The following is a 24,314-nucleotide window of genomic DNA, read 5'->3' on the forward strand; positions in this document are numbered from 1 at the left end:
TAGACCAGTTATGGTGGCAAATGCAATACAAAGAAATAGAGATATGGAGTAAGCTCTATGGGAATTTGTAAATGGGAGGAGTCATTTTCAGTTGAAATAGAAAGGCAAAGAAAAATCAAAGACACTAGTATTCATTGAAGGACCTCAGTGTGACAAAAATGGCTGGAAAGGTCACTCATAAAATCTTCATATCCACTCCACCAGTTTATGTAAGGTCACACCACTAGTAATGAAGAACCCCAGAGGTCAGCTTCCATGGCCCTTCAGAAAGTGGAAAGGAGCAGCCTTTGAACTGAAGCTAGATAATAGGTGTGCTCTCCAAAAGAAGCAATGGAATGCACAGTATTCTGGGTGGAAAAGATAGCATCTTTGAAGACACTGAAAAAGACTGGGCAATGTAAGCACCTCAACTCAGCTGAAACACATGGTATCTATAAGGGATTCCTGCAAGATGAGACTATCAAGATAAGTGGAGTCAGGTTAGGAGTCCTTGAGTACCCTGTTAAAAGTTTGTGCTTCCTTTTCCCTCCCCCCCTCCCCCCAGGAACTGGAGGTGAAGATTGCCTTAAGGGACTTATCTGAAGCAAAGCTTTATGTTCTTTGAGGAGGCACAATAGTTTGTGGTGAGGACAAACTATTAGACTGACCCTTCATTAGCGAGTGGCACTGGACCTTAAAAGGGAGAGATGCAGGCATCAGAGAGCTTCTCAGTAAGGAACTTGAGGGACCAAGAACAGAAAAGAAGCTGAGTTGGACTCAGCATTTCCGGCCTTTTGCACTCTTGTGTCAAGTCTGCAGCTCAGAGGCTGAGAAGCAAAACATCAATTTAGGCAGGCTAAAGCTGGAAGATAAAAATTTGAGGGTAGCGATCACAAGAGAGGAAAAATACTGATAAATGCTGTGGGATTTTAGCTGGGACCCAGGTGTAAAGGTGAACTAGAAATGGGCAAATTTTACAAAGGCCAAAGCCCAGCTTTGAATCACCACTGGACAAATTCAATTAATCTATTCCTCCTCCAGTTAACTGCAATAAGCAAAATCATATCCTTCCTAAAGGAAAATAACATAATCAGAGGATCAGGTTATATCTGAGAGTTTTCATATACAATATCTGCATCCAATAAAAAGTAATTTAAACATACAAAATGTAGGAATTTTCATAAATCAAAAGGAAAAAAGTAAACCCACACAAGATCAATCCAGATGTTGGCCATATTAGATATGGACTCTAAAATATCTGTGATTAATATGTTCAAGAAATTATAGAATGGTCTGGAGAATTCAGAGAGCTGCAAAGTATACTAAAGAAGTAGGAATTCTAGAGCTAAAAATGCAGTAATTGTGATTCAGAACTGAACAGATGGGATAAAGTCAACAACAAACAGTACCCCTGAAAGAAAGAATGAAGGGGACATGGGTCAGAAAAAGGTTACTCTCACCTCAACATAACATTTAGAAAGATGGAAAATACACAAAACCCCAAAAGAATACAAGATACACAGCAGTTCCTATCAAGTAGATGTATAATTGGAATCCCAGAATCTTTGTTAAAACAGAAGCTATTTTGAAGAGATAATGGTCAAGAGGTGTTCAGAACCTCTAAAAGACCTCAAGTGAGTTTATTTTAGCTTCTGAAAAATTAATAATTTCATATTAAAAGGGTAAAAGATAAAAATTACATGATTAGATTAGTAGTTGTTTTTTAAATGAACTTTGGTAAAATTTAATTTTATTAAAATTTAATTTTGGTAAAATTTAATCTTATTCTGATTAAGGGTATTTGCAAACAAAAAAACCTAATGCCAATACTACAGTTAATGTGAAACTCTGCAGGTGCTCCCTCTTATCACTTCTTTTTCACATCGTATTGTAGGACCTTGCCAATGCAAAAGTGAAGAAAACTGAATTAAAAGTATAAAATTAGACAAAACTGATGCCACATATGACAGAATTGTTCACACAAAAGTTTAAAAATATATACGTAAGATATTCAAGCTAGTAGCTTGGCAAGATTGTTACATCAAAAAGCCAATACAAGACTCAATTTAAGCAGAAATAACCATTTAGAAAATAATTTTTAAATAGCCTGATTTATAATAATATCAGAATATCAAATACCTAGGAATAAAAGTGTTCTCTCTGCAGAAAGTTATAAAACATTTTTGAGAAACTTAAAGATGTCACAGATAAATGGAGAGATATGATGTTCATTGATGGGAAGGCTCAGTATTATAAATGCAATAGTTCTCACCAAGTTGTTGTATTGATTCAGTACATTCCAATTCAGAATTCAATTAGATTTGGGTGTGAGGGGCTGAAAATTGGTAGTCATTTGCAAGCTTATTTGGAAAAAGCTAATAATAAGAACACCTTGAGGAAGAACCAAGTTGGAAGGGCTTAATATGACTAGATATTAAAACTTATTATAAAAGTAATTAATACTGATATTGAGTTGGGGACAGACATAAACTAGAGGAAATAATAAGGAGCCCAAACCAAATACACATGTATGGACAATTAATTTGGGACAATAGCAGCACTGTAGAATTGTGATGATTATTTTTTCAGTGAAATATGGCTATTTGGATATCAGTAAGTCAAAATTGAATTTTTGCCCCTCTCTTATACTGTACATAAAAATGACCTTCAGATGGAATATAGATCTAAATATGAGAAATAGAAGTGCTCAGGATAGGCAAATGTTTCTTATTAAATAGGATGCCAATATGAGGACAACCTTGAAGGAAAAGATTAGTGAATTGGATTGTGGTAAAATGAGGAACTTTCACTGGGTGAGGTGGAGCACAACTGAAATCCCAGCAGCTTGGGAGGCTGAGGCAGGATGATTGCGAGTTCAAAGCCAGCCTGAGCAACTTAGAGAGTACCTAAGCAACTTAGCAAGACCCTGTCTCAAAAAATAAAAAGGGCAGGGAATGTGGATCAGTGGTTATGCACCACTGGGTTCAATACCTGGTACCAAAAATTAAAAAATGAGGAGCTTTCTTTCATCCAAAAAAAAAAAAAAAAGCCACTATAAGAGTGAAAAATGCAAGCCATGCAGTAGGAGAAAGTATTTTTCAATACACAGAACAAAGAATTTAAATCTAGAGTATCTAGAATGCATGAAAAAATTCTACAGGTTAACAAAAAAGTCATACTAATAGAGAATGGTATAAGTAAAATACTTAAATGGCTTTGGAAAAAAGAGGACATGCAAGTGGACAATAAAATATTAAAACTTTTTTAGCCTCACTAGTCATTAGGAAAGTCTAATAAGCATAAGATAATATACTACACAGCCCCCAAGTTAGTTAAAATTTAAAAAGATGAGTAACTCCAAGTGTTGGTGGGCATCAAAACACCCAAAAGCTCAAGCATCACATGGAAATATGACTGGTACCATACTTTGGGATGGAGATTGGCAATATCTCAATACTCCACGAATCAGCAGTACTATTCTTCAGGCATGTGTTCAATAGAAGTGTGTACCTGTGCACATGAGAAAAAGAAATACTTGTATAATAATATACATACAACATCTTTGGTTGTAATAGACAAAACTGAGGGAAAAACCCAAATTCTCATCAGTATAGTAGAATGAATACACATTAGGATCATATAGTAATAAAAATGTACCAAATATTGCTGCCATGCAGCAACCTGATTGAACCTCACATATATGATGATAGAAGCTGGCACAAAGAAAACGTATAAAATGGTTTAACAATTAGGCAAAACTTGTGGGCTAGATAGACATCTAGATTGAGGAGGTCTTTGGTGGGACATGGTATACGGACAAGGACAGGAAGTGGTTTATTTCTTGATCTAGATCAATATGTTTATTTGGAAAGAATTCATCAAACTGTATATGTAAAATGTGTAGCCTTTTAATGCAGGTTATACTTCGTTAATAAAGTTTATTAAACATCAAAGTGAATAAAATTTATTCATGTTAGCATCGTGCAGCCCTGTGCTAGGTGCTGGGAATGTCGATATGAACATGATGTAGTCTGACCATGAAGAACGGAGAGGAGGAGATGGCAGGTAGATGGCAGGATGGGAGCAGATGTGGATGATGAAAAAGACCAATCAGATCTGCAGAGCAGATCTGTGTAGCAGCTGCTGCAGGGTCAACCCAGAATTGGAAGTCCTAGAAAGTGGTAGACACTACCTGTTGTCTCCTCGGGCCCATGCTGAGGGACACCTGGGGAGTCATTGTACCAAAGAATGAAGAAACAAGACTGACTTGGACGCATTCTGCATTTGCCTTCAAGAAACTTTGAGATGGTGATTGAGAGCTATTTTTAAAAATCATTTAAAAATTCTCCCCTTTGAAATACAGATTTATAAGGAGAAAGAGCAGAGGAAGAGTGAAAAATAATATGGATATATAGGACATATCCAACAGAAATGTATACATACACCATTCCAATAGCCTAATGGTTAGAAAGGAGCATGATTCCTAGAGCAGGACCTGCTCCCCTGTTTTCTCTCCCCTCTATCTAATCTAAAGTAACTCTCTTCTACCCTAGCCCCCTGCACTGTGAATTAGCATCTGTACATCAGAGAAAACATTTGACTTTTGGTTTGGGGGGATTGGCTTATTTCACTTAGCAGCTCCATCCATTTACCGACAAATGCCAATATTACTCAGCCTTAAAGATGAATGAAATTTTTTAAATCCATTCATCTGTTGAAGAGCACTTACATTGGTTCCATAGTTTAGCTATTGTGAGTTGAGCTAAACATCGATGTGGTGGGGCATCTCTGTAATATGCTGATTTTAAGACCTTTGGTTATAAACCAAGAACTGGGATAGCTGGGTCAAATGGTGGTTCCATTCCACGTTTGCTAAGGAATCTCCATCCCACCTTCCATAATGGTTGCACCAGTTTGCAGTCCCACTAGCAATGTATGGGAATACATTTCCCCCAACAACCCCACCAACATTTATTGTTGTTTGTATTCTTGATAATTGACATTCTGAGTAGAGTGAGATGAAATCTTAGAATAGTTTTGATTTACATTTCTCTAATTACTAAAGATGTTGAACATTTTTTCATATATTTGTTGATTGATTATATCTCTTCTTCTGTGAAGTGTCTGTTCAATTCCTTAGTCAATTTATTGATTAGGTTATTTGGTTTTTTGGTGTTACGTTTTTTGAGTTCTTTATATATCCTGGAGATTAATGCTCTACCAGAGGCTGTATGTGGTACAAATTTTCTCCCATTCTGTATACTGTCTTTGTGTTACTGATTGTTTCCTTTGCTGAGAAGAAGCTTTTTAGTTTTAATCCATCCCATTTATTGATTCTTGATTTTACTTCTTGTGCTTTAGGAGTCTTGTTAAGGAAGTCAGATCTAGGCTGACATGGTAAAGATTTGGGCCTACTTTTCCTTCTATTAGGTATAGGGTCTCTGTTCTAGTGCCTAAGTCTTTGATGCACTTTGAGTCGAGTTTCATGCAGGGTTAGAGTTGGGGTTTAATTTCATTTTGTTACATGTGGATTTCCAATTTTCCCAGCACCATTTATTGAATCAGGTATCTTTTCTCCAGTGAATGTCTTTGGCACCAACGAGAAAACTGTATTTATGTGGGTTTGTCTCTGTTTCTTCTTTTCTGTACCAATGGTCTACATGTCTGTTTTGGTGCCAATACCATGCTGGTTTTGTTACTAAGGGTCTGTAGTTGTGGTATTGTGATGCTTCCTGCTTCACTCTTCTTGCTAAGGATTGCTTTGGCTATTCTGCATCTTTTATTTTTCCAAATGAATTTTATGATTGGTTTTTCTGGTTCTATGAAAAATGTCATTGTGATTTTAATACGAATTTCATTAAATCTGTATAATACTTTTGGTAGTATGGCCATTTTGACAGTATTAATTCTGCCTCTCTAGGAACACGGGAGGCCTTTCCATCTTCCAAGTTACTCTTAAATTTCTTTCTTTAGTACTGTGTAGTTTTCATCGTAAAGGTCTTTCACCTCTTTTCTTAGATTAATTTCCAAGTATTTTTTAAAGCTATTGTGAATAGGGTAGTTTTCCTAATTTCTCTTTCAATAGATTCGTCACTAGTATACAGGAATGTGTTTGATTTATGGGTGTTGATTTTATAACCTGCTATTTTGCTGAATTCATTTATGAGTTTTAGAAATTTTCTGTTGGAATTTTTGGCTCCTTTAAATATAGAATCATGTCCTTGGCAAGTAGTGATAGTTTAAGTTTTTCTTTTCCTATCCATTTAATTTTTTTATCCTATCTAATTGCTCTGGCTAGAGTTGTTGAATAGAAGTGGTGAAAGAAGGCATCCTTGTCTTGTTCCTGTTTTTAGAAGGAATGCTTTCAATTTTTCTCCATTTAGAATTATGTTGGCCTTGGGCATAGTGTAGATAGCTTTTATGATGTTGAAGTATGTTCCCACTATCCCTTGTTTTTCTATTGTTTTGAACATGAAGGGCTGATGTATTTTGTTAAATGCTTTTTGTGCATCTATTGAGATGATTGTGTGATTCTTATCTTTAAGTCTTTTAAGTCTTTTGATATGATTAATTATGTTTATTGATTTCCCTATGTTGAACCAACCTTGCACCCTTGGAATGAAACCTGCTTGATCATGGTGCACTATCTTTTTAATATGTTTTTGTATGTGATTTTTCAGAATTTTATTGAGAATTTTTGCATCTATGTTCATCAGGGATATTAATCTGATGTTTTCTTTCTTTGATATGTCTTTGTATGGTTTTAGTATCAGGGTGATATGAGCTTCATAGAACAAGTTTGGAATGGTTCCCTCCTTTTCTATTTCATGGAATACTTTGAAGAGTATTGGCATCACCTACTCTTTTTTGTGACCATGGATCAGTTATTTAACCAGCAGTAACTAAGTTACATCTCCAGGATGGTATCATAATAGCAGTTATGAGAATCAAAGAAGATTATATAAACTACTTGGAACAGCATCTGGCACAGGTTGGCAGTACACAAGCATCTGCTGTGGTGATGGTGATAATGATATCACCACTGCAAAGAAAATCTAAGGCTTTTTTGCTGCAGCAGTGGGACATGGAGTCAGTGGCCACAGCCAGGGTCAACACAGTGGCAAGGAGCTCTTTAGTCATAAGGTCAGAAGGAAAGCAGGCCTCAGGAAGAAATATCCTTGGAGCCAGACACACAGTAGGAATTAGCTCCTCCCATAGAGGACTTGTCTGTGATCTGTTGAAGCCACTGTGAGTCTGTCCCCACAGAGCTCTCCCTCACCAGGCAATTGTAAGCATCTCGAGGATGGTGGCTGTGTTACTTTAAATACTGTTTCCGACTTGAATCCTACTAAACAAAGGAGGGAGAGAATATTAATCAATTACAAAGCAATACAATTGGAGTAATTAATCAATTACATGCGCCAGCACTGTTCTTTCAAAACAAGACTATATTTTTACACTTTTACTTTCAAACCATCTGTTCCCTTTTGCAGATGAGATGTCGGAAGCTCAAGGAAATCGGCTCGTTTTCTTGAGGTCATGGGATGAAGAAGTGTTCTGGGGAAGCAGCTCCTCAAAGCCAGTGCCCTTCCTGGCTAGTGCCCATTACCTTACGGAACCAGGAGGGCACTGGACAGGGAGAGCAGGACCTGGCAAGGCTGCTGTCTGAGAAGGTGGCCTCGGGAGCAGGTGCAGAGTGGAACCTTCTGGGAGGGCTGCATCTTGATTTCTGCTGAAGCAGAGATGTTTCCACTGCAGTTCCTGAAAAATGCCGATGTGTTTCTCATGGGATTTTCTGGGATTCATTTTTGTTCTCCCCTTCCACACTATTTATTTACCTAAGCCTTTGTTCTCTTTGAAACACTTTCAGCCACATGTCCTTCATTGTGCTACAACCCTGGGCCCTTTATCCTACCCAGGATTTTTACCCCCTCTCCAGCTGCTCTTTATATCACTTAATTCTCTGAGCCCGCCAGCCTGACTCTTATCCGGTGGGGGTGGCCTTCCACACCCACCCCAGTCTCCTAGGATTGGCAGCTACAGGGGAGAGAGCAGAACCAGGATTCAACTTCAGAATCTGTTTTCCTTTTGGTCTCCTTATTGTTTGAAGGTTGGGGCCAGGCTAGATTAATCAGTCTGGGTGTGGTGGAGCCCTGTGACCCTCCCCAGGGAAATCATAGCCTTATAGAAACTCAGCCTGGTTTTGGCTCCCAGAATGAACTCCAAGCTTTGAAGAATCTGTCAATGTTCAACTAACCCCTGGAAGTTTGTGATGGAACCGAAACTCATAACCAAGCGGGGCGGGGGTACGGGGTGCAGGGCATGAGGGTGGGAGGAGAAGCACGTGTGCAGTCAGAAGGTAGGAGAAAAGAGAGCTCGCCTGCCTATTTGGATTTTTTTTCCTCAAAATTTCAGGCCTCTTCTCTCAGTTCAGATGTCCTAAAGAACCTGTCTAAGCACTTCTTGTATGTGCTGGTATCTTTCTGAAATGTCTCACTGGTCAAGTTGGACTCTTGGTTCTGATCTCCACCTTCAGAAAACCTTCACGTCACTTTATAAATGAGATCACCCATCTTGTGGCAAGAAAGAGTTGCTGAAGGAAACCTAGTTCTTCTACCAGGAGAATTGGACACTTTACAGTTCCAATATCCCAGACACAAAGCTGTATGCCATACACAGCTGTTCCATTTTGCCCAGGACAGAGTGGGTCCTGGACCACTGGGTTTACTGGTGTGTAGGGAGAAAATTGTCTTTTCCTCACCCGTTTTGGATTCATGGTGGAGGCCCCTAAAACAAAAGACAGATAACAAGAGAAGCATACACATTTATTTAATATAAGTTTTATGTGACATGGGAGCCTTCATAAGGAAATGAAGACCCAAAGTAACAGTTAAGCCTGAATATTTTATGGTAGGTTTTATGAAGAGTAGACTTATGGAGAAATACAATAAGAGCAAAAATTGTGTGATCTAATGGTAATAAACTAGAGGAACTTAGCAAGACCTATCTATCTAGATTCTTCTGTGTGACCCTTTCTCTTCAGAGATAATACTGTCCCTCTCCTTTGGGTTCAGGGAAGACATCTCTCACAGGAAGGTCGTGTAACCTGCTTCACGGCAAAGTCAGAAAAATCCTTCCCAGGTTTTATGACCTGCTTCAGTGGAGAAGGACAGGGGTGGGGGTTGGGGGCTTCTGCTTCTGTGGTTTTCTAAGATACCTTTAGCTTAACATATGTAATACAGTGATGTGCCATATTTTGAGAAGCATGTCCTGACCCTCATCAAATGCTGATATGAACAAAAATGATCTTGTAGAATAGATGCCAATTTTAGATTCCCACTTTAAAACTGAAAACTGAATTTCAATAAGTTGAAGTATCTTATCAAAGTTTGCATAGAAAACTCATGGGAGAACTGGAAATCAAAGATCTCTCTGACTTCAGACCCAGAACTGTACATTGACCAACCAAACTCTTCAGACACAGTTCATCTCCTTCATACTGGGGCCCAGCAACCCTGTATCAGCTAGCTTTCGTCTGTCTCTCTTCTGTCTTTGCTTTCCTGTCTATTTTGTCTCAAGTTGTAACAGAAATGCCTTTCCCTGCCTTCCCCCTTCCCTTCTAATTAATATATTCCTGCCTTTCCTTCCTGAGGAGGCCTCCCTGACATCCAGGGTAGGTCCCATGCTGGGGCTCCACACCTCCATGGGAAAAAAAAAAATAACATCTGAGTCGCCACCAGTTGCTCTTCTGTCTTTTAAGCATCTGCCAGGGTATCTTTTCACCCCTACTGCACTGGAATAGTATAGGAAAAAAGAGAATAATTTCCATATTTAGATTTCTAGCACCTGATATGGTTCTTGGCTTATAATTGGGGATCAATTGATGGTCATCCTATTAGTCAATTAATTTATAAAATATCATAAGGCAATGACTTAGAGTCACAGTCATAGATCTGTTTAAGGATCTGTTCCAAAAGATACATTTGTGTTACTTAGATCAATTTTCTTATTTTTGGTTTCTTTATTTTACAAAGAATTTAATTTGTGAATTAGCTTGACTGTTTAGATTGGATTTACCCTTACACTTTACCAAGTCTAATGCTGGGAAGTGAATGTCTTTTATGAAGTTAAAGATGACAATGTCCAAGTAATGTCCAAGTAATCCAGAAGTTGTGTTGACTTAGGGAGAACAGAATTTCTGAAATCCAGTTTTTTCTTTGTCATTAGTTGGGGGTTTGCTAGTGTTCTTGAATTTCCAAGCTATTGTATATTAGCCTGCCTTTGAGAGTTGATCTCTCTGGATAGAAATGAGTGAGAGCCAGTTGCCTGAGGTCCTACTTTTTGTTTTCTCTCCAACGCCAAACACCGTCAGGCTCTTATATTGGTTCTGATTGGTCCAAGTCATGGAAGACTTGTGGCCAAAAGGCAGAAATGATGAATGTCAAACCAAATTTAATCATGCTATAAATAGTGCTATATGTAACTGTAGCTTTGGGGGAGGTAAGTATCTTTTGGTTTCTGCTCAACAATGTTTAAAATGTTTACCTGGATTATGCCTACTAGCTGGTACCTTGTTTTTCTTATTCCCCTGTATATGTGTCCCCCCCCCCATTATTCTGTCATCAGTATACATTCATGGATAGAAAACAGATGTTCCAATCAACCTAAGTAAACCAAATAACTCTGGCAATGCACATATCAAGCTGAAGGCAGGCTCATGAACCGTCATGCCAAGCCCTGCTCTTCCGACTGAAGACTGAGAGCTGTCAGTAGTAACAACAGTAATGGTAAAAATACATGGAGCACACTGTCCCAGCCATTGTTGTTCTTACTCAGTCCTCACAGTAGGCTTGGAAGCAATAGACTATCGCCATCTAATCTTGTCATTCAGGAAACTGAGGCATAGTTGGATTTGAATGGCTTGTTGGACTTGACACCAAGTCCTCTAGTCCCAGAGTCCTGGCTCTGAGTTACTGTGCCCTGAAGACTTCAGCTACCGAGTAAATGGCCACCCATGTCTAATTTGAAGACATTCTCTATTATTTTCCTGGCTCTATGAGGATGGGAGTGTGAGAAGTGGGATGGTAGCAGCAGCTAGGTGTGTGAAATCTCTTCATAGTTTAAAAACAAAGGTAAACTTATTTTAAAATTTAATTTGGGTGAATCTAAATGATGTTTCTTTCCAGGTCAAGACAGTGCTTCATTCTGTATGAGGATCATGGATATCTTTTCAGCTAGCTGCTCCCCTTTATTTGTTAGGTGCGAGGTTACCCCTTGGGCTTGCCTTAAGACTCAATGTACAATTGTTATATTTTAATTTGCAAAAGAAAACAGTCATCATCTGGTAGCAGGAGATGCCTATCCAAGCAAATAAATGACAGATATAATGATAGAGGTTGCAGTGTCAGGAGGTAAAGTGCAAGGGAAGGAGACTTGGTTGGTTTTCTCTGGCTGGGGTTCTTGGGGCCTGAGGAGGAAAGTGGTCCAGAAAGATTTTGATGCTACAACTGAGGCCTCAGCAGGAAATGTATGTTCCAAGGTTGATTGTTGGAGGTTGACGGGAAATGGTGGAAGGTTCTTCGGTGCATGATGAGCAAATGCCCAGCAACACGGAAAAGCAGGGCACATCCAGGAGTGTGGAGAAAAGACTTCCATGAAGCCCTGCTTGTTCCAGGCACTGTTGCAGCTCCTGGAAGGAAGAACTCCCATTTATTGATAACTAGTGTATTCTCCATACATCTTCCTTAGTCCTCACAGCAATTTTGTAGGTTAGCATTGCTACCAAGTTCTTCAGATATAGAGGTTGAGGTTCTACATCTGAGAGGTGAAGGTATTTACCCCAGGACATGTAAGTGGGATTTAAGCACATGTCTAAGGAAATAAAGCAAATGAAATAATAGCAACAATCACAATAACAAAAATAAGGCAAACAGCAAATATTGACACACTACTGAGCATGTTCTAATCTGCACCATCTAATATATCCATTAGCTATAAGTGGCTGTTTAAATAAAAATTAGCTAAATTGAGCAAAACAGAAAATTCACTTCCTCAGTTGTGCTAGCCATATTTCAGGTGCTTAGTGGCCTCATGTGGCTGGTGACTACTGTATTGGACATTGCCAATATAGAATATTTCTACCTTCACAGATCATTCTGTTGGATAGCTAAGTGCTTTACATGTATTAACACATGTAAGTTGTATAACAATCCTATGAGGAAGAGACATATGCAAATGGTAAGATGTGGAAATTATGGTGTGAAGAAGACAGGAAACATAACCAGAGTCACATGATGAATGAATCCTGTTTTTTAAGTATTTCACCATAATGTCAACCCAGTATATTATGTTCTTTGTTATATAAATGAATATCAGTCAAAGTAACAGAATTCTAGGTCTGCCAGTAGATAGACTAGCCTTACATTCTCTGCAGAGAAAATGCCATTGCTATAATCCCTGCCCTGCTGGGACTGCACAATTGGCACAGGCTTTGCAAACACAGAGCTGCTATCCTATAGAGAGTGTCCTCTCCATGGACTCCAACCCTTTAGCCAGCTTAGTCAAGCAGCCCATCTGATATACTTTATCAGTCCACTCGTTCCTTCAAAGAGCTGAATCAAGTCTCAAGTTGATAAAATCTTAAGTAATGTTCAAAAATTTTTTTATACTTTTTGTCATCTTTTGAGCAGGTATTTGAGGTGGTTGTCAGGAGAATCTTTTTCAAGATGCTAACACATCAGAATGGGTTACTGAATATCCTGGTTTGAGCCCTTCTCCTGCTTCTTAGTATCTAAATAAGTTTGACAAAATTACTTCACCTCTCTGAAATTCAGGGGTTTTTTTTCAACCATGAACTGGAAATAAAACACATGTATCACAGGGTTTTTCTAAATATTAAATAAAGGGTGCAGTGTCTGAGGATGCTGTGCAAGCTATAAAGCAGTTTATGAAGCTATAAAGTGGGAGATAATTATAACACAAATTTTAGAACTTAGGATGTTTTTTTTCTATATAACCCTGTAAAGTTTTCAAAGCTGCTATGGCTTGATAAATTACAGGATAACATGCTTTTAATCATAACATTTGCAAAGTCCTTTTTTTCTTTTATATAAATATAGTAGGCACTCAATAAATGTTTGGAAAAAAGGAAAGATGGTTGGATAGAAGAGAGAGGGAGGGAGGGAGGGAGACAGCACACAAGGGTAAATAAGAGCTGCTCATGAAGTTTCAAATTTTCCCTCTAAATTTTGTTTTTAAATGTGTTGTTTAGGCTGGCACTGTAGTTAAGTGGTTAGAGCACTCCCCCTTGCATGGGTGAGGCACTGGGTTCAATCCTCAGAACCACATACAAACAAGTAAAATAAAGGTTACATTTAAAATATTGTGTTGCTTGACATTAGATAAATAAATAAGAACAATATAATATATGAGCAAGTTAGTAAGCTTGTTTTCTGCTATTTTTTTCATTCAAAAAAATTTATTGAGCAACTACCTTCAGCTGGTTGTTGTACAAGATTCAGAGAAGAGACAATTGAATATGTCACTTTGTTTTGATGCCTATTTCTTCTGCTGCTAATTTTGCTCCTTAAATGTTCTGAGGAATGCAGAACGAACTGACACTTGTACAGTCCTGTGAGGGGCCCCAGCAGTGTCAGGGCTGCACTTGTCAAATTTCATCTTGAGAATTGCTTCCTGATGTACTTGTGCAGCCTGTGAATCTTCTAGGGATGGTAAAATGTGGTTATTCAGAAAGGAGAATGCTCCTACCAACTATTCTTGCTTTTCCTGCTCATTCATGGGCCTCTTGTAGCCACTCTAGGCTCTAGAGGGACACAGGAAAATGAGATTGTCAGCTCCTGGATTCATGTGGTCATCGAGAGCATCCCCCACCTACTGCTATTGAATCAGGGGCAATGATAGGCAGAGCATCAAGAACCTCCCAGGAGGGGAACCTGGGCAAGCCTGACTCTTACTGGTGCTGTGCAAACCTGACTGGTGGTTGCTTAAGTATCCTTGGGACTGGATAATCAGCATCTGGAGAGCGACTTTTTGCTCTTGTCTCCTGGTGAGGAGCCACTGTACCTGATATATCAGAAGACACACTCTATGTATCCTATATTGAGAATGGCTGAGGAAAGAACAACATTTGTGATCCATTCTTCTGTTGTAGAGATGAGGGAACTAGTTCTAATTTGTGGCAGAAATGGGGTTAAAACTCTGATTTTTTCTTAGTCCAGTGCATTCATTATGTTCCATGGTGAACTGACATTTCCAAATATATTTCCTTCTTAGAAGACAATTATAACATCATAGAGTGAGGGAGTATAGAAAGAATATGGGCTTTGGAGTCAGAAAGAACAGATCAAATCCTGGCACTGCTTTCTATATCTGCATGACCTTGGACCAGTTACTCTGATCCTTTGTTTCCACCTCTGTTGAAGGGAATAAAGAATATTTACCTTTAGTGGATGTTGTTGTAAAGATTAAATGAGAGAATATTTAAAGACTTAGCATAGAATCCAGCCTATCTTCAGTCTCTAATATGTTTTCCAGAAACAAAGGAAGAATACAGTTGACTTGAGAGAAAGTTTGTGGTTTGGTGATGTTGGTGATGGTAGTAGTAATGGCGACACGGTTACCATTGATCAAACATCTATTTTTTAGCATTCATTATCAGGCAATCATGTGATTTTGTTGTTTTCTTTATTCTATAGCAGATATGTTTCCAAATTCCATTCTTCTCTCATCCTAACTCACTAGTGTTCAGGTCCTTAGCATGGATAAATCAATCAATAAATCTGTCAATCAGTGAGTCTGCTAACCAGAAAAGAAGCAAAAGAAAATTACCCACACATTTATCTTTTCCTCAATTTTTAAGTGTCTATAGAAATTGAATGACCATCTAAGGTTAACTTTGCCTGTACCTATGAGTGGAGCCAATAAATGCGGGCCTTGCTCAGGAAACCTTGAGTTGGTTTATAGCACTGTGGGCTAGAAGCAGTCAACCCCTTTTCTGTCAGGGATCTCAGTATCAGAAGCTTAAGACCTCAGTACTTTGAGATGTGTAGATAATAAACATCAATTGCTTGGATGTTGGGTTTTGTTTTGGAGACAAACCTACAGTCTTAGTGTTTAAGAACAAATACTTTGGCTTCAGATTGCCTGAATATGAATTGCAGTGCTGTTCTTGGGAGCTCTGTGACCCTGAAGAAGTTTCTTTTCATCTCTAAGCTTCAGTTTCTTCATTTGTAAAATAAGGATAATAACAGTCATATTAGTAAGTTGAAAAAATGAGATGTCTAGGGAGAGGATGCAAGAAGAACCCAGTTAAAATTAGCTCATATCTGAAGTTTCTTCCTGTCCTAAACTCCTTGTGTCCTGAATGGGGAACCTATCACTCAAGGTCCAGCCAGAGAGGCATAAGCCACTCTAAGTGCTTATAAAAGGAATCTCAGCTGTTTCTCCCTCTCGAGATGGCCCACATTCTCCCTTGAATGTGTATTCCTTCCTTTACCCCAAAAGCCTCTCACTCTTAAAAGAGCCCACATTCCTGGAATGTGTTTCTGCTTTCCTAAGTAAATTTGTCTGTACCTCTAAAACATCTACCACCACAACAACATCTATTGATATTACTATTGTTATATAAAAGAGGGAATTTTATATAGAAAATGTTGATCAGATGATGAAAGAGCGAGAAGCTAGAGAGCAGCTGCCACCATAGGCCAGCAGTCAAGGGAACAAGTTAGTGGTGGACCCCAGCAGATGCTGTGGCTGTGGTCACCCTGCCAGCAGAGTCTGAGTCAGAAGGAAACAGCACTCCTGGGCCTTTACCTGAGACAGAGAAGGAAGAGAAGGTCTGCTTGGGCCTTCCCTTTCCTCCAGCCCTCTGGCAGGACTGACCTTGACTGAGTTTGGGAACTACAGTCTGCAGGGGCAACCCCCCCATACTGAGCAGAACAGGGGGCTTGTTCTGAAAACAAATAGGGCCCAGGACTCTTGCAGGCTCAAGACTCAGACCTCAATTGCCTGTTTGCTATTATAACCAACACAGAAAGTTTGGAAGAGCTGTACTTCCCCCTACTGCTGGGCCTCTGAACAATAGCAGAGGTGCACTAATTGCTGTACCCAGAAGGTAGAACTTGGAAGAAGTAATGAAAAAAAAAATCTGGAAAGCTGTAAGAAGACTGTCTGTGGCCCCTAGATCCTACTTTCTAGAAAGACCTGCTTGCTTGAGCAACTAGTGCCTTCAGTATCCAGGAATTTGTGGCTTTTACCTGGCTAACTTGTGCAGAACTCCACATGGACTGAAAGCCTGGGGAAACCCTGGAGCCTCCATGGTTCTCTTTCTCTGTGTGTTCTGATCATTTGAGGTTCTCTTTTCCTCACCAGGCTGCAAGTACCCTGAGTGCAGGGCCTTGTCTTCTTTATCCTTGAGTCCCCAAACATTTGTACTCTCACTTTCTGCCCTGAGCTAGCAACTATGGTGTAAAGGGCTGCTAAGCATGTGAGCAAGGCTGTGCCAGCTTCCTGCAGCTTTCATTATAGAAGAGGGGCTCACAGCATGTGATGTCTCAAAACTACCACTGCCTCTTCTGTTGGGGAAGTCCAATGGTGCATGAAAACATTTAACAGGGAGACTCCTTTGGGGATCATGGAAGCTCTGAGAAAGTCACATCTGATTTAGGAGTAAATAGAAGCTAGCCTGGCAGAAAGTTGGGAATGGCATCCCAGGCAGACAGAAGAGCAGGTGCAGAAGAGCATATAGTATTGGAGTCTGAGGATCGAGAGGCCATGCATGAAGCTGTTGAGATCAGTGGGATTTGTTCTCTCTGCATCCACATCTGAGCCCTGCCTCGAGCCTATTTCACCTGCCTCGTGTTATAGTTATGTACATTTGCATGCTCATGGCTCCCACTTCATGCCTGGCATAGCATTTACTGCATAGAAAGTGCTTGTTGGATATTTGAATAAATGAAGGTGGAATAGCTTTAACTAACTCTGATCATATCTAATTTCACTTGTTTCGCAAGTATCAGGAATACAGTCTGTGTGGAAAAGCCTGAGTTTCCACCATATATGAGAAACTCTGCTACTGGCAATCTTTAAACTAAAGGATTACCTCTCAGTCACCCTCTTCTTTACACCTGGAGCTCTGCAATAAGTATGCTGAAGAGATTCAGTCGTGAAATACCGCCTTTGCTTTACCTTCTTTGAGATTGACATATGATACATTAAACCAGATTCCTTTTGGCTCTGTTCCTTATGACCAATGCCACCTTGGGCAAGTCACTGAACCTCTGCAGACCTTGGTTTCTTTTCTGATGTCTGTCTCTAACATTAATAACATCAACTTGACAGTATTAATCCCAAATGAGATCACACCGGTTAAATATACAGCATAGTGCTGGTATTTAGTGAGCACAAGACAATGGACAGCCACTGTTTTTAATATGTAAATAGGTACAGTTAACTGTCACATGTCATGCATGGACCAGAGCAAAGCAGGAACAGAACGAGTTTTCTAGTTTTCCTGTGGTAGAGGAGTATGCCCTTTTGGTTTGTATTTGAAATTGGGCTACACACAAGACTCTTCCTCTATGTTTCTTGGCTTTTAAAAGGTATTTTATGATTGTTTTAGTTTTCTTTCCTTCCTTCCTTTTTTTTTAAAAGATGATTTTGTGGTTTTACTTTCTCACAGGAGTGATTGGAGCAGATGTGAGGGGTCATGGCCTCATCTGTGAGGGACAGCCAGTGACGTCACGGCTGGCTGTCATCTGTGGAACATCTTCTTGTCACATGGGGGTGAGTGTGGGGCACAAGGGCAAAGCCACCGTGTAGGGTGGGAGGCAACTCAGGGGGAGATACTGAGCTGCTAGCACCTTCTCTGCTCTGCTTCTTCCCAGTTTCCCCTCCTGCCCCCTTGTGCGTGTCTGGCCAGAAGCCTGGTCCTGCCTCCTGCAACCTTGCTTATATTTGCCTGCTCTTTTTCCAGGGGCCAAAGTCTTAAAAAGCATGAAAGGGTTGAGTCTGCCTTTGAATCCACCCTGGCCATTGAACCCAGGCAAAAGGAGTAAAGTAGGGTCCACGAGGGCAAAACCTCGCTCTCCCAGACCCATCTCTCTTTCAGAGGCAACTGACTCGTCCCTGGCAAGGTGGGGGTGTCTGTTTTCTTTGGCTGCTGAGCCCTTTCTCCATCAATATAAATCCATCTCCCTGGGAGCGTCCTGATGATCTATAGAATTAGGCTGCGTATCATGACTTCAAAAGAACACTGATAAGCAATTTTCACTTTGTTAATTTTTCTCCATGAATTAATGGAAAGGCTTTCTCCAAGATTGCAGTTAAAATTTAGTGCCTGCCCTAAAATTTATATCTTCTTTAAATGCATGAGTCTGAAAGCATTCCATTTCGATAAGTACCCATTTCTACCATATTTTTATTTAAAAGTCATTACTCTGTTAAACTGAGATAGACGACTCTCTGGATTTTTCCCAGATGAGTACAATAGAGGGGGAAAGAGGGGGAGGAGCAGGGAGATGAGCCTGAGAGTAGAGTGGGACATAGCCCAGAGCTGGAAGTCTGCAGCTAGGGAGGAAATCATGTGCTGTGTGAAACTGTCCAAGGACTGTAGGTACCACTGAGCCTCTTTTATTAGTAGATGCTTTGAGTAAATATCTATGCAGTTACTTTTTTACTGATTCCTGTTCTTACATTCTGCCTGTGCTAAACTCTGTGGCATAAGGAAAACATAGGCCCACCCATGGATGAGATAGAGTTGTAACAGATATTACAATGTGATATGAAGACCCAAATAGGTTTGGGTTGAACTCAGGATACTAACCATTTGGTCATGCTCGGGCACTTTGAATTCTATGGCCTCCCATGTTGCCAAGATAGTGGGGCCAGCCAGATTTGGTTTCCAGTCCCACTTTCCCCCTTCCTAAGCATGGGTCCATAGGCAAAGTACTCAACTCCCTCAGATTCCTCACCTGGAATCTGTGGGGTCTGATGGCAGTCCCTCACAGTAGGAGGCTGAAACAAGGCTGGAAAGGGGCAGTGTGAGTGCTCAGGTGCATGAGCCCCTTGGAAGGCTGGCTCTTGATTATCAGCCCTGTTGCTATCCGGCAGGAAGGAGGCAGTGACTGACTGCCAGGAGGCATCCAGGGCTGCAGAAGGCCTCCTGCGGTGGCATTTGGGCTGGACTTTAGCAAATACACTTCTCTGTATTTCTTTAGACTCTAGGTGAGGCATTAAATGGAACTTCTTTAACCAAGTTTAGAAGTTCCCACATCCTTCTTCCCCTTCAGCATCCTGTGGTAAAGCTTAGCTGTCTTGGAATCAGAGATCCACAGAGGCCTAAACTCTCTTCCAATGGAAAGTGTCCAAACAGCCATCCAGCTCTTACTTCCCTTGATGTGGGTATACCCTTCTTCCCTTGTCTTCACTGATCACCAGTTTAAATCTACTTAACTCATCCCTTATTTTCACTGGGACACATCAAATCTGGCTTTTCCTGTCAAATCTGAGTCTCAAGCATTTTTACTCCACTCTCTTCAGGCTTCTAATCAAAAGCAGATCTAAATGAATATAGGTGACTCTGTGAGCCTCCACTTCTCAGCCTGTCTCTTCATGGGATGATACTAGTAGTTTCCCCAAGGTCACAAAGACATTAAATTCTGGAACTAAGAACTTAAATTTTGCTGTACATTGTTCCAATGTTCACACTCCATAATGCCCTGTTGTATTGTGCCTGCTCACCACATGGCCATAGAGGAGTGAGGAACATGGGCACACAGGTCATCATGTGCACAGGAACTCTTGCTTATCCACTTGCTGGCCCCATGACCCCAGTGAGCCTCTTAACTTCTCTGAGACTCAGATTCTTCCTCCATCAAGTTGGGGGAGTGGTGCCAGTCTTGCAGGATTGTTGGAGAGCATGTATTAGCTCCATCTGTACCTGGCACCAGGAGACTGAAATGGCGGGGATTCTTTTGAAAGTTTCCCAGTGACATAAAATGCTCACATGAAGCAACTGTTTGGGCTTTAATGAATTTGATGGGCAGCCGCAGTTGGTTGCAATGAATAAGGGCCATAAAATGCCAGTTTATTATGTCGTGTTATACTGGAAATAACAGCCCCCACCCCGACCCTGCTTTGTACTTGGGAGTGGGAAGGGACCTTCTGGGCCAAGGGGATTAATCACTAGCTTTAATGTTATGTCATGAGGGCGAGACTGTGGTCATGCTGGGAACAGAGAGTGCCTTTGATCTCCCTCAGGTGCTGGGAGCCAGCATGCCAGCAACAATCACACCTTTGTGAGGTCTAGGGGAGGTGCAGGTTGGAGAAACACTCCCAGGGAAACTCAAGGACCCCCTTTGTTGTGGTTCTGGCAAATAAAACCACCACTGTCAGGAAAAAATTGCTAAACAGATCTCAGGGGCTGTGGGTTTTCCAAAAAGTAGTTTCAATATGACCTAAAGAATTCTCTTGGTGTCTGCTCACTTCTGGTGTTTCCAATTCACTGGGTTAATTGAGACAAAATTCCCAGAGATAATTTATGCTTGATCCAAGTTACTCTTTTCAGATCACCCAAAAGGAATGAATGAATGAGTGAATGAATGAGCAAGCAGTAATTGAGTATTAGTATATACTTAAAAGGTCCCTACCTCTAGGTTCCTGTTACCTCCAGGAATCTGGAGAAAAAGCCTGAGGTTGAACATAAGATGTACTAATCAGGCCTTTGATATTTTAGAAGATACAAGTGTGGGCTGCACATTCATCTTCCTCAGGGATGATTTAATTAAGAGGGAAAAAATGCTGTTCTTTTTTTAACTCCATGAAAGCAGAGCTGCTTATTCAAAGTTAATTACTACCAAGTCACCAAAACCCAGAATAACACGTGGCAGGGGTTAGCCAGAGGTTGAAAAGTCGCAGGGTCAGATGGAGATGATCCCTGTTGCTCCAGCACACTGCCTCTGGAGCTGTCAGGTCAGGTTGGAACTTAGCAGCTTGTCCTCCAGCTAGGTGTCAGGTGGGGGGCAAACCCTGTGGCAGAGCCGGGAGGGGCATGGAGGAGGTAAGGCTTGTGCAGAACAGTGCCTGTGGAGAGCTGGGGAGTATTGCTGCACCTATTTAGGTGTATTTAGAAATGAGGGTTTTATGTGAACATACAGCTAGTGATTCTGTCACTGCACAGCCATGGAATCTCTAAGAAGTGGGCCCCTGTGCTAGCCCTATTATTGACTGTGAATTTAGGTAGATACTTTATCTTTTAGTGCCTCAGTTTCTTTATTTGTTAAATGTGGGCAATAGTATTTTTCTATAAATTGATGTCAAAAATTAAATTGAGTAATCTATGTAAATAGTTTAGCACTATACTTGAACATAAGACATACAAATCAGGCCTTTGATTAATACCAAATATAGTGTTAAATATAGTGTTAAATATTAAATATAGTGTTGTTATCTCTAAGATGCTGGCCCCTGTGCTAGCCCTGTTACTCACTGTGAATTTAGATAGATACTTCATCTTTTAGTGTCTCAGTTTCTTCATTTGTTAAATGTGGGTAATAGAACACCCCATGCCCTAATCTTGGTTTCTAATACCCTGATCCAATAAAGAGAATCATGAGGTCTTGGACAAGGTTGATTCTGGGATTGGGACACAGAATACATAAGATGACAAACTACCAGAGGCTCTGTATTTTATAAGATAAGAGGTTCATTTAGCTCACAGTTCTGGAAGTTGAAGGGCATGGTACTAGCTGGCATTGGCTCAGCTCTGGTGAGGACTCCTTTGTCTGAGTCACCAAATGGCAGATGTCATTATACTGAAAGGGGAGAGGGAGACATGAGGGTGGGGGGAGGGAGAGGAGGAGAGGAGGTAAGAGGGAGCATGGGAAGGGGCCAGTGGGACCTCCCACTAGGACCCACCTCTTAAAGGTCTCACATCTCTTAACATTGCTACATTAAGGACCAAGCTCTCAACACATGAACCCTTGGGGACACACTTTAACTATGCTCAAACCATCTCAAAGGTATAAAATAGATTAATCATAAGATTATAATGTTAGGTAATCATAAAATTATAATGTTAATGTTAATATAGTTTCTACTCTCCCCAAAAAAGAGTAGAAAACTATACAGTTCCATTATTTTAAAACCTAGGAAATGCAAACACATAATGACAGAAAGCACATGGGTGATAGTGGTTACCTAGAATGGGGGAATGGGTATAATGAGGACCAAGAGAGTAGAATTACAGGAAAGATTTGGAAATGATGTACATATTTGTCTTTATTCTGGTTATATCTTCATTGGATATGTTGTGTCAAAGCATCAAGTCAGACATTTTAGATATGTACAGTTTATTGAATGCTAACTATAGCTGGATAAAGCTTTTTAAAAACTAAAGAGAACACTGTGGGGGGGGAATAACAATAGCAATAGTATCTGCAGTCATTTATATAGTTCATACATTATCATAGACACTATTCTAAATACATCCCTAAAATAACTTTTGAAACAGTACACAGTAGGCAATTAATAAATATTCATTTACACTTTTTTCTTTCCTCAGTAGATTCTGTAGCTCTTATGATATATTTATTCTATTGTTTTTGTGCTTCTTGTGTTTTAATCCAACTTGTATGTCAGATGAAGCTGACTTGCTTAGAGGGTCCATGATTCCGGTGCTTTCTCTGGGCCCATCCTGTCTAGTGCAGCACTGGATGCACAGTGGATGCTTAGTGGCCACACTGCTGGATAGCTTTTCTGAGGGAAGTGTGCAAGTGCTTGTATTTTCTCAAGTCTCTCTCACTCCTTTCTCATCCACTAGGGTCATCATTCATCCCCTATTTCTGTTGAATGAGTCCTGATTGACAGAGAGAAGCCTCCCCCCCAATCTAAGGTGCAATGAGCCTATCCTCCCCATCACCAACCTCTGCCCTCCCCCAGCAGGGAATTTATGCAGTTCATTTGGCCTATCTGGGAAGTAAGATTTTAACTGAACAGTTTTAGGTCAGTGTGACTTCAGTAAGAAATGAGCCACTCTCTACTCTCACCATTCCTCCACCAAGGTAGATATCTGGAATGTTCCATCCTTATTCCCCTCCTATCCCTCACCCTGCCATTACCCTATGCCTTGAAAGGTGGGCATGATTTCCTCCCCCTGGAGCTCATAAGTTGCACTTAGGTTGACTGGCTCCATATCTTGACCTCAGCTTGGCTGGGAAAAGAGTTGGGAGTCTGCAACCCCAGTGTCTTTGGGCTCCAGCCAGAGAGAAGCCTCCTTTCAGAACGTGCCACATTGTTAAAACTGTGTTCTTTAGGTCATTTCTCAAATGGCACAATATGTCTGCCTCAGACCATCTGAAGAAAACATTCCCCTAAAACAGAGGACACTGGACATGGTCTGTTTGTTAGAAGAGTCAAGAATGCTCAACATCAATATTTAAAAGGGAAATGAAAATTAAATCATAGTGAGATCCGTGTACACTTACCAGAATAGTTGAAGCCATAGGGAGAACATGGGGAACTAGAACTTTCACACGCCACTGGCAGAATATGAAATGGTGCAACCACTTTGGAAAGCAGTTTCACAGTTTTTCAAGCAGTTATGCTGCTATGCCATCCATCCATTCCATTGCTACAGAAACTGGGCAGGGCTCTCTGGCCCCACATTTCTGGGAGCCCACCAGGATCACAATAGAGCCTCTCAGAAGGTCAGAAACAAGAGCTTCTGGCTAGAGTCTACCTAATATCTGTCCTGAGCCCAACCCTCTGCAGAGTACTAAAACTTGCCTGGAACAGTGATGGAAGGAGAGGAAAGAATCAGTGGGGCAGCCATATTTCAGCTTCCTCCTAATGATCTGTGGGAGGGGAGAACACCATGTTCCCCTCCCAAGGAAACAGAGAAGTAGGGGATGTAGTGGGTAGAAAGTTCTAGAGGACTGCCTTGGTGGAGGAAAATTAGCAGCAGTAACAGTAACAGCTAATATTTATTGTCTGCTTTTCACAGTCTTACAAATTTGGAAGTGTTTTTCAACCCTAATAAAGTTATGCAGTTATCAGTATTATCCTATCCACTTATAAGGACTGAAACTGAGACTGAGAGATACAAACTACTTCCCCAAGGTGACGTAGCTAGTAAGTCATGTAGATAGGTTTGCAACACAGGCTGCTGGATTCTGGAGCTCCTACTCTGAACTCCTTGCAGAAAGATGAGACAGGCTGTGGGATGGCTTGGCTGAGTGTATGTGTGATTTGTGGAGAGTGATTACAAGTCTCATCTTCTCCAAAGCCTGATGAAAACTGCAGAGTTTGGGCTAGGCCAC

At 40.6% G+C, this 24,314-nt stretch overlaps 1 protein-coding gene across 24 annotated transcripts in view; it reads left to right on the forward strand.

Annotated features, from left to right (window-relative positions):
• Fggy (FGGY carbohydrate kinase domain containing) overlaps positions 1-24,314 on the forward strand; it is a 414,685-nt gene that overhangs the window by 215,563 nt on the left and 174,808 nt on the right. For all 24 annotated transcript variants that reach the window (XR_009227386.1, XR_009227389.1, XR_009227391.1 and 21 more), the window contains one exon: positions 17,678-17,781. Coding sequence is in view for 15 of the 24 variants with exons in the window: in XM_058581509.1 (XP_058437492.1) it covers positions 17,678-17,781 (104 nt within the window). In the remaining 9 variants the exon portion in view is untranslated. The remainder of the gene's footprint in view (positions 1-17,677; positions 17,782-24,314) is intronic.

Source organism: Marmota monax, unplaced genomic scaffold, assembly GCF_021218885.2.
Source record: "Marmota monax isolate L192 unplaced genomic scaffold, Marmota_monax_Labrador192_F-V1.1 WCK01_AAM20220418_F8-fsc00023, whole genome shotgun sequence".
Classification (NCBI taxonomy): domain Eukaryota; kingdom Metazoa; phylum Chordata; class Mammalia; order Rodentia; family Sciuridae; genus Marmota; species Marmota monax.